General features: G+C 33.0%; 1 protein-coding gene across 6 annotated transcripts; it reads left to right on the top strand.

The window, feature by feature from the left end:
- Positions 1 to 6,497: 6,497 nt before the first annotated feature.
- On the top strand, positions 6,498 to 12,676 carry LOC133691059 (homeobox-leucine zipper protein HDG2-like). Of its 6 annotated transcripts, none has more exons than XM_062111380.1 (13): positions 6,498 to 6,788; positions 7,062 to 7,577; positions 8,170 to 8,399; positions 8,511 to 8,628; positions 8,837 to 9,025; positions 9,124 to 9,564; positions 9,670 to 9,771; positions 9,992 to 10,192; positions 10,323 to 10,485; positions 10,572 to 10,843; positions 11,009 to 11,104; positions 11,216 to 11,605; positions 12,153 to 12,676. In XM_062111380.1, the coding sequence occupies exons 2-12, from the start codon at positions 7,473 to 7,475 to the stop codon at positions 11,582 to 11,584; spliced, it is 2,286 nt and encodes a 761-aa protein (XP_061967364.1). In that variant the 5' UTR covers positions 6,498 to 6,788; positions 7,062 to 7,472; the 3' UTR covers positions 11,585 to 11,605; positions 12,153 to 12,676. The 6 variants fall into 6 exon arrangements, with proteins under 6 accessions (XP_061967364.1, XP_061967363.1, XP_061967362.1 ...); XM_062111379.1 differs by having other exon boundaries at positions 6,499 to 6,788; positions 8,182 to 8,399; positions 10,323 to 10,497; XM_062111378.1 differs by having other exon boundaries at positions 6,499 to 6,788; positions 10,323 to 10,497.
- Positions 12,677 to 14,148: the final 1,472 nt, after the last annotated feature.

Here is a 14,148-nt window from a genome sequence, read left to right as displayed (position 1 = left end):
GCATATGGCCAAATCCTAAAGGTTTTCCATGTATATTTCCTAAAAAAAGATAAAATCATATTTTTATCATGTTTTAAATGCGAAATTGATATTGTAACCGTTTTATGATCATCCATTAGGGTTTAGAAAAAACACAAAAAAATTCCATAATAATTAGTTTATTATTCAGAATGTTAGGAGTTAACTATATCTAAGAAAAAAAATGTGATATTAAATATGGACCATAGAATAGCTAGGAGTTAATCTAATAAAGTAGAAACTTCCTTACAAAGGGAGATCTATCTTGAACCTTAGACAAGACCAACAAATAAAAACATGACTTAGAAAAATAATCAACATGCAATGTAGCTTACCTTAGGTAGGGTGTACGGGGGTGATTCGTCTTTCCCTTGCATAACTAGTCGCCTTATCCAGACTCTTGCGAATCGTTAGATTTCTTAGTAACCATAATACTAAGTGGTGACTCCTGAACCGTATAATTATAATTTTATAATTAGACCTGAAAACACTCTTAATTCCAGGAGGCAGTTCTGATAGTCGACACCATGCATGTCATAAAAGTCGTCATGCCTTGGAACGCGGTTGATTCTTGTTCTTAAATGAGGCTCGAAATAGTATGAGATAAATGTTGAGATCTCTTCAACAATGTAAGCCTCGCATATCAAAGCCTTAACATGCGCCTTATTTTTTACTTTTCTCTTTAGGTTGAATAAGTACTTACATGGAATTAAATAAATATTTTGATTTTTTTTAAAAGACAATATAATTTTAATTATGATACATGTGTAATTTCTAATATATTAAATGGATACATCCATCTATATTGGACTAGGCCTCCATCTTTTGCCTCAAATGGTAGATGTATATGTAGTTACTCCATTGAGTCCAAGAACGATGAAGGGAATATCATCTTAAGTTTGTAGATTGTCTGGATGATATTCGTTTCAAGCCACTCCATGTGTTATGTTTGTAGCTTATTGGATCATATATAACCCAAGATGCACGTTCCTTGATTCCACTAAAAACTAAGGATGCATTCTATTAAAATGTTTTTAGGCTTCACCATTGAAAGGATGCACCATCATGCCATCCACTATATTCTGTGAATGATGCCATGTCATATGCTCAATAGTCTTTGGTGACATGAATAACCTTTATAGTTTAGGTGTGATTGGAAAGTATCTAAGTTTTTTTAATGTGCGACAAGAGTCCTTTCCCTGCCATTTTTTGGTTTATAACTACATGACCACATGTTCTGCCCTCGATCAACTTTACATTTACTACTTTTGCATCTTTAAATGTCTTAAGACATTTCCCTTGATCAACAATACATAAGCTCTCTCATTATGCATTTAATAAGCTTATCCATCGTATTTGCCTTTGACTTTACATTGTTAATGGAAATAATTTCATTCGAGTCCAAGTATTTAATATTATTGTATCTATGATGTATATGTTAAGACTTACTATTATTCATACTACTTTATGCATTTCTAATTTTTTTTCTGACTATCGTAATAGAGACAAATTGCTTATACTAGCTTTGGTCAATATAGAATATCCTCTAAAAAATTTCAAAACTACTTGGTTTTCTTTGAAGCTTTGTCAAAAATAATAAACTTTAATTGTATCATGGATCTTGCTATGCATATTTTCTTAGAGGAATTCCAAGACACAGGTGCTCGTTCAAGTTTGAAATCATATCGACTAGTAGATTTTGAATCTTTAGATTAGATATCTAATTTTCATCGCTATAACTCTTAAGTACCATTTGTTACCAAGTATGGTATGATCCATAATTCAAGGTGTATCTCAAATATTTAAGTATCTTTTATTGCTTTTTAATAATCCATATATAGATTATTAGTAAATTTTCTCAGTCTGCTAATCGAGTATATAATATCTGATCGTGTGTAGTTTATATCATACATCAAACTTTCAATTATTATTATTGTACGTATATTGATGCAAAAGATTTTTTTTTCCTAATATGCAATTTTATATTGTTGGGTATAACTTTCAATCCAACCATTGGATTGATTTAAAAGTTTGCTAAGAGATTCCAAAGGCCTTGTTTCTTATAAAGATAAAATTTTGTATCCATTAGAGTTTAAACAACCTTAAAATAAGGCCCAAAAATTATTGTTAAGGATTTGCAATATTTTACTAATTGATTTAAGATTCTTTTTCCTATGTGGTTGAGAAATATTTGATTATTTTTTCAACTTTGTTTAGGAAATTATTTCTACTATAAATATAGTTGTTTAATTTATGTTTTATGAGACTAATTGAAAAAAAATATTCAGTAATAAGATTTTAAATTATAGTTTTTGTGTGGTTACCTTATTTAGTAGAATTTTGTATTACTTGTGCTTGTTATCTTTCTTGAGTTGTTTCCATCAGCATCATATATCCAATGAATATATAATCCATAAATTTAGGTATTATCTTGACCTTTTTAAGATCAAATATAACCATTTTTACAAGACATTCTCATATTTTGAGGTATTTGTAAGAAGGTCTTCTTCCTTTACATAATTTTATATGGTGCCTTTTCCAACTTCTTATAAGGTACTTTGTTAAATATATATTTTACAGTTAAAATTGCCTTCGCCCCATAAGTTTTGAGGTGTTTCTGAACATATAAACATGATATTCATCATATCTTTTAGAACTTGTTTCTTACATTCATCAATGTCATTTTGTTAAAATGAATAAGGGGCGTTAGTTTGATGGATAATACTATTTTTTGAATAAAATTCATTGAAGGTGCCTCAAATTATACACCTTTATCATTTCTTATTACATTTGTCTTTTAATTACGTTAACTTCAACTTTGTACTTTGCTTATTAGAAAATAAGTATAATAATATATTGTGCAATCATCTATAAATATAATGGAATACTTTTGTCAATCTCTACTCTACAACACATAGGTACCACTTAATGTATAAATTAATAATCTCCTTATACATCAAAATTATATATATACATGACTCAATTATGAGGTCTTTATAAAATATAATTTCAATGTTATTTGTTTTCTCTTTAAATTGATGTCTCATTAAACCTCATCTCAAACTTTTTGTCGGTGCTTTAAGAAGCTTTAATTTAGTGTTCTCGTATTGCAAGAGAAAATTATGAAATGTAATTGTTGTTTTGAATGGATCTTTGTGCGAGATAGGTTTTAGTACATAACTATTGTCTTCAACTTCATTTGTTTGTTGTTTTTTCATGATGTTCTCAATAATTTTCTTGTCATTCAACAATTTTAAAGTTGCCTTATTTTCTCCTAGGTAGTTCTTGGAAAAAATCTCATACAATAGTACTCAACATTTATTGTATCATAATACTTTAACTTTTTAATTAGAACATAAAATTATTGCATAACTTCATCATTTAAGTGTTAATTCAAATTCTCTGAAGTCATATTATTCATAGATATGATTTTACAATGTCAAAAATAATTTGCAATTTTACTTGCTTGAACATCTGTTATCTACGCAAAGATTTCAAGATTTATTATATCTATAACATTTATCTTCTCTGGACTTAGGATCCATATCATAGTTTTAAAACCTGACCCAGCCTGGCGAGTCGACCCGAGACCCGGCTGACCTAGAGCTGGAATCAGGCTGAGTTTAAGAAAAAATAAGAGAAGTCAAAAACCCGGTTGGCCCGGTTAAAAATCTGGTTGCAACCCATTGACTATTTATTTGTTTTTAATCAAAACGATGTCGTTTTGATTTATAAAAAAAATTAGGGTTGACCTAGGTGATCGAGTGACCCGATCAAAACCCGGTGACCCGAGCAAAACCTGTGACCCGAGCCTTGGGTCGGGTTGATCACCGGGCTTGGTTGAAAAACTTTGATCCATATTTCATAACCCTTTAAGAGATTTTGATAAAGTCAATGACACGCAACTTGAAAGCTCATATGATCCCTGCATCGCAAGGCTGAATCTTTGATGTTGTGTTGGGTGACAAAAAGAAATAATTTAATACTTTTCATATTTTCAATAGTTTTTGGATGAGAAAGACAATTATCAACAAATAAGAAAATATTTTACCATCCATTGTTCTATCAAGTTGATGAACATATTCCTGAAATAAAATTTGAATCATTCAAGCTCGTTTGTTGGCATGATTTTCATAGTTCACACTACTCAAGTTCACATTTTTTAAACATAGTGGTTTAAAATACTTTCCAATAAACCATAAAATAATTTCTTAAAACCATTCTTGTTACAACAAATAATAATTTTAAGTCTTTTCTTCTCTTGTTTTTACCTTCAAGTTTCTTTGTTATGTAGTTATAGCCTATCAAAAATCAAATTTCAACCATATTAAAAACATCTTTCATGGAAAATGGATGTGGTTTAATTATATAGACTGCAGGTTACTCTTCACGAGCTCCATATCAATTCATTTGCTTTCTTTAAAATAACAACACGTCCTGATGTCATGTCTTAATTTGAAGTGCTTAATTATCTATAAGGTACATCTTTTTTAGAAACTTCTTTTCCTTCTTTGTGATCAATTCTATAGTTATATTTACACATTCTTGGTATTGAACAAACCACTCATAAAAAACCTTCTTTAGCTCTGAGAATTTTAAGGTTTGGTATCATTTGACATCGCTATCTTTTTCAATATTGGCTAATAGATACTCTGATAACCTTTTGATCTTATATTTGATATTGTTGCTTAACTCATTTGCAAGTTAAAACTTTCCTGACATCCATCGTTACAATTGCATTTGGGAGCAAGTTGGATTTTCTATGTGTATCCTGGTACAATGTGTTATGCATTTCATCATTCATTGTTGATCATTTCTTTACATCTTTGAGATAAAAAAGCAATTATGATTAGTTGTACCATCTATGATACTATATGTTCTTTTTATAGATGTTTTTCTTGATTAAATATTCATAAAATATATTAATTAAATATACCTCGAATGTAATTTTAGTTTCTTGCATAAATAAATAAATCCATGATTTTTATTTAATAACACTAATTATATTCATGAACTTGTTTTAGTTAAATAAATACATAAAATAATGATAATTCATAATTTGGTAATTAGATAATATTTATATAAACACAATACACAATATATATATATATATATATATATATATATTAAATTTAATGTTTTGGAGAAAGAATAAACAACACTTAGATAAATTAATTTTTTTATTAATTAATATATAAATTATTAACTTAATAATTTATCAATTAAATAATATCTTGATAAATTTTTAATTTTTTTTTATTATCTAAAGGTTTTGATTTATAGAGGTTTAACTACATTGCAACAATCATTTACAACAACCTATAATAAACTACTTAGGGTTAGTTTGGTAATGTGGTTAAAAATTTATTTTGTCTCCACTATAATTTTTAAAATATTTTCTTAATCAATGTGTTATAGTTTTGAATGGATTCTACTAATACTTTTTTCTAAAAATTCTTGATCATAAAAAAACTATAATTTATAGTTTTTTTTTAAAACCAACTCTTTCAAACCAGTATCATAAAAACTACTACAATATAAAACACATTTAATTAATAAAGTGAAACTAACTTAATCAATAATTCTTTTGAAAAAAAATTCACCCAATCAACATTTGATTAGTAATGGATATTTTATTAAGAATAATAGTAGATAAGCATTAAATTAGTTCACCCATAAAGGACAAAACCCAATACCATAACAATGTCGACAACACTTATAACAATCATAATAAAAACAATAATAATAACTATATTAAACGTAAAAATTACTAAAATCACAACTTTAAACCACAAAACATAATTTTCTAACTTTACATTATAATTGAATTAAAATAAACCAACTACTTAAATATACTTAAAATTTCTTTGTTGAGATAAATAATTAATAACTTTAATTAATTCATCCATAAAACTCTTTCCCTACATGAAATTGTTTAATAAACATTGTAATTACGCTATAAAACTATATCCTAACTCATAAATCAAATAAATAATAACACCGAACCCTAACCCATAAATTCCCTTTCCTTCTATGGCAAGCTTCATGTTACTTTTTCAAATTGTTTTTTATTTAATTCCTTCTCTTCAAGAAAGTTAATCACCAAAATCAATCCATTTTTACACTATATTTAAGCAAATGATTGTGAAGATGACTGAATAAACTTGAGACACTTGACAATATAATATTTTATATCTAAAAATTGATATTACAAACTAATTTGATGATATTTTATTTCTGTATGCATGTTATAGTATGCGTGTTGCACCATTAATATACTAAAATTCCTAAGTCTAAAAAGAAATATATTTTAGTAGTTCTAGAAAGTAAAAAAAAACAAAAAACATTTATACAAGAGAAAATTACTTGAAAAAGTTTATGTATGGAGAGTTTGGTAGCCGTCGCACAATACACTCTACTAAGAAAATTAAATTAGCGAAATGAACTATTTCTCTTTCCATAGCAATTACACCTCTCCACCATTTAATGCTATTGCACCCTCTCAATACGCTCTGCAATAACTCCTTGCTGCCACAGTTTTCTCTTTCTCCTTCACTTCCATTGCCTTGTTTCTCTTCCTAAGTTACTTTGATTCTCCATCTTCTTCATGCTCTCTAGTTTTGTTTTTTTTCCCATTCTTTCTTGACTCTTGATTTCCTTCCCTGGACTCTATCTCCATATCCACTCACCAACTTCTTACCATAAAAATTATTTCCAAACTCTCCAGAGAAACCACTAGCAGACCCAAATACTGCTTTCTTTTCCACAAGGTAACCTCTAAACCAGATCCAAAACAAAGAAAAATAAAATCCTTTCAGTCAAGACTGTTTTCTTTTGTTTTTATTTCTTGGCAAGTAAATTTCTTGTATGAGTAGGTTGAAATTCAAGAGAGTCTTTTTCAAGAGAGTCTCATAGTCTTCTCTATATTTTCCACTTCTAAAGAATGAGTGGGTTTGCAAATCCACTCTTTGTCACATCTCTCTCTCTCCCTTGCATGTAGTTCTCTCATATTGTATTCTTACCTTTTTTTTTTCTTGGAGCAGATAAAGCTAAAGAAAGAAAGGAAACTGGGAAGGCAAAGTTGGATTCTCCGTGATCTTAGTTGGGCGTTATGTAGATTTTATATTTGGATTTTGGGGGGTTAGTCAGATATTTACCTGTTAAAAATCGTCAACTCGACCTTCTTTATATATTCTGTGTCTCTTTCGTATGTACGTAAGAACCAGATAGGCGTAGAAAGGGAGAAACCAATTCCCCTACGGGGAAAAAGAGAACCATAGTCAGCCTGCCTGTTTTCTATACTCCCTAGAAAATCCGTGAGAAACCCACTCTCTATGATCTAAGACCATATATAACAGTAGAGTCAAAAGGAGAGTGAGTTAAGCTACTAAGGCACAGACACACAAATATATATTCCTATATACAACTCTTCTTTGGTTCGTGGCTTGTGAAATATGCCAGCCGGAGTAATGATTCCGGCAAGAAACATGCCATCAATGATCGGGGTTAATGGTAATGTTGGTGGGTTTGGATCATCCTCCGGACTTGCTCTTGGTCAGGTCTGCACTTGTGTTCTTTTCCATGCCTTTCTTCTCCACTGTTTGTGCTTTTTAAGCTTTATGATCCAGTTTTCTTGGATATTTGTATGGTTAATGTACAGGATTTTTCATTTTTTAACGACCCCATATTGATTTCCTTACCCCTTAACATTTTTTTTCACATCAGATCTCTTCTTCTTCTGCTACTGTTCAGGAGTCAAAAGTTGTATTATGTTTGTTATTTGGCTTTTAGGCGGACTAATTTGTTTTCTTTAAGCAAAATCCTCCTCGATAGTTGCAAAACGCGTAAAGGGTTTTGCTTTACTCATCACACAATCAGAGGGAGATAGAAGGTTTTGAGAATCTAGTATTTTAACACGGGCCTTTTGTCCTATCCAAGATCTAGTATTTTTCTACATTCCAAGAACAATTTTTCAAACGTTGCTTTCCCATACGTCCTAGGCTTTTGCACATTATAAAGTACCTTTTGCACTACTTAATATAGATATATGTTGGCATGAACATTTTAATCACCTTTCTTTTTTAGTGGAAATTTCCGTTCTGCTGTTAGATTAACAAACAATAAAGCTTGAGGAATCTTAAAGATCTGTAGATAATGTTCCAGCCAAACATGATGGAAGGTCACGAGTTTCATCATCTAGGCATGACACACAACACATCTGAAGGCGACATGACTCGAATTAGAGATGAAGAATTTGATAGTACCAACACAAAATCAGGCAGTGAGAATCAAGAAGGCGCTTCAGGTGATGATCAAGACCCACGCCCCAAAAAGAAGCGCTACCATCGCCATACCCAGCATCAGATCCAAGAAATGGAAGCGTAAGCTCTGCCTTAATTAAATTATACACTGCTATTGCTATTCTATATTGCCTTAAATTTTTCGACACATATATCTTACGATTAATGCCTTTTCATTGTTGGTCTTATTAGTTTCTTCAAAGAGTGTCCACACCCAGATGACAAGCAAAGGAAGGAGTTAAGCCGAGAATTAGGGTTAGAGCCTTTGCAAGTCAAGTTTTGGTTTCAAAATAAGCGTACCCAAATGAAGGTATAACGTGTGCGCATAACCTTAGCCTAGACATTACTAATTTAGACCATGTAATAAATACCACATTTGCCTTCTGTTTTCTATGTTGTGCACGTCAAGGGGCGGTTACAATATCTTGGCCTCTTCTCTTAGAAAGTTTTCTTTAGGGGGGTTAGAATATCTCTTAAACCTCCTCCGAGATGTTTAGCTAAATTCTTTCTCGTTTCAGACCCAGCATGAGCGCCATGAAAATACACAGCTTCGAAATGAGAATGACAAGCTTAGGGCTGACAACATGCGGTACAGAGAAGCTCTTAGCAATGCCTCGTGTCCTAATTGTGGAGGGCCTACTGCCATAGGAGAGATGTCCTTTGATGAACATCATTTGAGACTTGAAAATACTAGATTGAGAGAAGAGGTGAAGTTATTAGATTGATTTTTTTTGGTGGATCTATAACGTTCAATGCCTGATATCTTCAAAATTTAATTCGTTTCTCTCTTCTTCTTTTTTCGCAGATTGACCGTATTTCAGCAATTGCTGCTAGGTATGTTGGCAAGCCTGTGGTGAACTATCCTGTTCTATCGCCTCCAATGCCTCCACGTCCAGTTGACCTTGGTGTTGGGAATTTTGGTGGACAACCAGGCTTAGGAGGGGATATTTATGAAGCTGGAGACCTACTAAGGTCTATTAGTGCACCTACTGAGGCTGATAAGCCCATGATAATTGAGCTTGCAGTGGCAGCCATGGAGGAACTAATTAGAATGGCTCAAATGGATGAACCTTTATGGATGAACAGCCTTGATGGAATTGATGCAGTGTTGAATGAAGATGAATACATAAGGATATTCCCTCACGGTATTGGTCCTAAACCTACTGGTTTTAAATGTGAGGCTTCAAGAGAGTCTGCTGTTGTTATCATGAACCACATCAACCTTGTCGAGTATCTCATGGATGTGGTAAGTTTCCTTTTAGTATCTTTCAAAGCAAATCAAGTATATTTAAGCATGTACATAAATGCATATCGATCCAATATTGATTTGTGATTATGTTTTGGCTTTCAGAATCAGTGGTCTACATTGTTTTCTGGCATTGTCTCAAGAGCTTTGACTTTAGAAGTGCTATCTACAGGAGTTGCAGGGAACTACAATGGAGCCTTGCAAGTGGTAATACCAATATTCCTTGATTATCATCCAATTAGCAATACATTTGCTAATTTGATCATCCATAACCCGAGACATGATTTAATATATAGTCTGTTCTATATCTTTTACATATCCCTGAAATCATAGGTGTGGATTACCGAATCATGAAACCAAATATGTCAAGATGATTTATGATATCATCCTCTCTAAATGTATTGAACTGATTCTCATTTGTTTCCAGATGACAGCTGAATTTCAACTTCCAACTCCACTTGTTCCTACTCGTGAAAGTTACTATGTCAGGTACTGTAAACAACATGCTGATGGGACTTGGGCTGTGGTTGATGTTTCATTGGACAGTATACGCCCTGGTCCAGCAGCAAGATGTCGAAGAAGGCCATCTGGATGTTTAATTCAAGAAATGCCCAATGGATACTCAAAGGTGAATATTTACTTCCTTATCAATGTGTATTGTTATTCTCTAGTTTATTTAAGCTGCACCATTTCTATACAAAAAGAAAAGCAATTCTTAGTTATTGCTACCTTTGTAATCGAATTTCTCCCTACCTTAGGTTACATGGGTTGAACATGTAGAAGTGGATGATAGAGGTGTTCATAATCTATACAAGCATCTAGTTAGCTCAGGACATGCATTCGGGGCAAAACGTTGGGTCGCAACCCTAAACCGGCAATGCGAGCGCCTTGCCAGTGCCATGGCAACAAACATTCCTGCTGGTGATGCTGGTGGTAATATATATTATATAACTATTGTACTAATTGATATGTTTGACCTTCGACTTGCCTCATTTGTTTATTCACAGTTATTACTAATCAAGAAGGAAGAAAGAGTATGATGAAGCTGGCAGAGAGAATGGTGATAAGCTTCTGTGCTGGCGTGAGCGCCTCTACCGCCCACACATGGACTACACTATCAGGGACTGGAGCTGATGATGTCAGGGTCATGACAAGGAAGAGTGTAGATGATCCAGGGAGGCCTCCTGGGATTGTGCTTAGTGCAGCAACTTCCTTCTGGCTTCCAGTTCCACCAAAGAGGGTTTTTGATTTTCTACGTGATGAGAACACCCGTAATGAGGTATATATAACAATTAGAACTTTTTGACTAACTTTTATTGCATCCCATTTATGCATAACAAGCACACAGCCAATGAAGACGAAAGCTTCCTTTAGAATCTCATTAGAACTTTAAATATACTCAATGATTGAATCTCATTCTAAGACTTGGTTGCTTATTACACAGTGGGATATTCTATCAAATGGTGGGGTTGTCCAAGAAATGGCACACATTGCTAATGGCCGGGATACAGGCAACTGTGTATCTCTAATCCGAGTTAATGTAAGTAGCATAAGGAAATCCTTTGTACCTGTTAATGAAGTTAAGTTCTCTATGATCGTAAGGCTATTGTGCTATCGATATTTTAGCTGATCTAACACATCATAATTTTAGAGCGCGAATTCGAGCCAGAGCAACATGCTGATTTTGCAAGAGAGTTGCACTGATCAAACGGCCTCTTTCGTAATCTATGCTCCTGTTGATATTGTTGCAATGAACGTGGTGCTTAACGGCGGGGATCCAGATTATGTGGCCCTTCTTCCATCAGGGTTTGCTATTTTTCCTGATGGAACCGCAGCGCATGGAGTAGGCATGGATGAATCTGGGTCTACAGGAGGATCTCTTCTAACTGTCGCGTTCCAGATTCTGGTTGATTCAGTTCCTACAGCAAAACTGTCTCTTGGCTCAGTTGCTACTGTTAACAACTTGATTGCATGCACTGTGGAGAGGATTAAGGCTTCCTTATCATGCGAATCTGCATGATCTTTGAAGGTTAATTTATAGGTAAGTGGACTTTCGCTGTTGTGCATACATCTCTTTAATATTCATGCGAATCTGAATGGATTTTGTGGTATTCAAAATAAGTGGTTTTTGTTCCCAAGTAGCCTAAAATTGTATGTGCCAAGCACATTAGTCATCTTACTTTGATATGGAAATGCTTGTGGGCTTAAGATTATATAAATAGATCGCCTTTAACAAGGTAAATCATCTTCTTTTAGAGAAACAAAACTTCATATTTTTCATTTTACTCAAACTTTATATACACAGCCTCACAAGACTATCATCTAATAAATTTAAGTTCAAGAAAATTCGCAACCCTTTAACGACTTGCTTTTCAAGTGTTACAGCTATCGAAACCCAACCTTCTACACCTTCAAACCCATAGCAAGCTTGGAAAGACTATTTGTTTTCGAAGGTTTTTAACAGCCTTGTCAATTCTCAATATATATTGACATATATAATGCTAGTTTTTTTTTAAAAAAAAATTATTCTTTAAATGTATTTCCTATTATATATATTCATTTATTTTATTTTATATTTTGTTTTGCAGTTCATTACCAGAGAAGGAAAAACGAGGGAAATTTTGTGAAAAAACTCAAAGTTGGTTTCGATTTTGGGTGATAGAAGAATGGGAGAAGTCAAGAACGCACCTCACATAATTCTTTTTTGCCTCATGGCTTTCGTTTTTGGGCAAGAATAATTAAGAACCAAAGCATACCATGAGTGGGAAAAGATGTTAGAGGTTCGGGAATTGACTTCGCCAAACAAAGTAAAGGGCAAATATAGACCAGACCCCTTGTAATATTCCGAGGTTGATCTACTACTTTTCCCCTTCTTAACTTAGTTGTTAGGGTTTTTTGAGGCTTGTGACCCCTATCCGTACTTCTCCTCCACTTGTTATTTTGTTTGTGTCTTGGAGCACTAGTGGGTGAAAAGCTCACACCCACTAGTAGACAATGGTTTCTGCTTTTCTACTCTTTCCCATCTTAAGAACTTTTGGAATAGACAGACTTCTTTTGTATTTATTATTGGTTTGAATTGTCTTCACCATATTTAAACCTGGGTTTATTTTCATATGATCCGCAGTCTTCAGTAATTGTATATCATCATCATATTCCAAGGAATCAAAATTATTTCAAATCTATAGAGGCTTAGCATTGGATTGCTAAGGTTTTTAACAGCCTTATCAACTTGGAAACACCCCCGTTGGATTGCTAGTTTGATTGCAAAACAAACAAATGGACCAAGAGGCTTAGCATATTGCCAAGGATGATTTGATATTATCAACCAAGCAGAAGCAATGTCCATGGATCAAATTTCATTCTAAGTGAAAAAAGAAGAAAGAAAATGATCCACCCAAGAGAACTCATATGGGAATGATGATAAGCCTTAGACTATGTTTAATTAGTGTTTTTTTTTAAAATAGAAATTATAATGATAAAAATAAAATAAAACTAATAATCAAGGGATTAGGTTAATCGAGGATGAGGTATTCAAAGGAAGAAAATACTATGGCACCAAAAAACCAAACACTACAAACTTCATCCCTAATCCAAACCCAGCAAAAACCTCACCAAATTCACCTAAATCATTCCCAAATAAACCATCATACCACCGACCCTGTCATTCATTCAATACCACAAAATTCAGCCATAGGACAGAGACAAAATTCTGGAGATCGAACGACAGCGTTGAAGATTTATTTTGAAAGGTTTTCGAGTTGGGTGTCTTATCAAACTCTACGATCAACCTTTAATAAGTTTGGGACAGTACAATAAATGTTCATTGCACGTTCACCAAATCGCTCTGGATGACGTTTTGGATTTCTGACAATCAACGATCAAACTCTCACAGCCTAGTCTTCTCAGAAATATTAATAATCACTACTAAAAAAAAAGGGGGCTATTAACATTAGATTTTAGAAACAATAATCCGGCTGCTAATCACTGCACCATTAAACAGTTTTACTGACGGACTCATTCCATTAGTGACAGGAATTAAATTTGTCTGTGAAATAATTACCGACGAACGGTGTCCATCGATATACCAGTCATCGGTAACTCCCATTTTCGTTGCTAAGTCTGTCGCAAATAAAAAAAAAACCCACCGACGGTCATACAAACGGATACGCGCGCGCTAGAAAAAAAGTTTCCGCGGGAACTTTACTGACAGAATAAATCCGTTTGCAATTTCAACGGTAATTGTTTGGCAACTCTCTGTAAAATACCAACGGAGTATATCCATTGGTAAATCCGTCTGTATTTAATCACCGACGGATATATTCCGTCGGTGATTATGGCATGACTGGTAATTGTTTGGCAACTCTCTGTGAAATACCGACGAACATTATTCGTCAGTATATCCGTCGGTAGGTATTTAAAATATATAAAAAAATAATTTTGTTAATAGTAAAAAACCTTAATAAACAAATAAAAATGGATTAAACATTAAAAATATAAAAGTAATGTTAAATAATATTCATTACAAATTTAATGTGTTTAAAAAACAAAATTAAACTAGAATAGCGGTGGAGCTGGAGGAGGAGG

The sequence above is a fragment of the Populus nigra genome, chromosome 4, assembly GCF_951802175.1.
Source record: "Populus nigra chromosome 4, ddPopNigr1.1, whole genome shotgun sequence".
Taxonomy (NCBI): domain Eukaryota; kingdom Viridiplantae; phylum Streptophyta; class Magnoliopsida; order Malpighiales; family Salicaceae; genus Populus; species Populus nigra.
Note: the sequence above shows the minus strand (reverse complement) of the source record. Positions and strands in the feature narration are given on the sequence as shown.

Coding starts and splice junctions, on each gene's coding strand:
- LOC133691059 (XM_062111378.1), top strand. CDS start 7,473: ATGCCAGCCGGAGTAATGATTCCGGCAAGAAACATGCCATCAATGATC. Junction 8,629..8,836: donor ATAAGCGTACCCAAATGAAG/GTATAACGTGTG, acceptor TTCTCGTTTCAG/ACCCAGCATGAGCGCCATGA. Junction 10,844..11,008: donor ATGAGAACACCCGTAATGAG/GTATATATAACA, acceptor CTTATTACACAG/TGGGATATTCTATCAAATGG.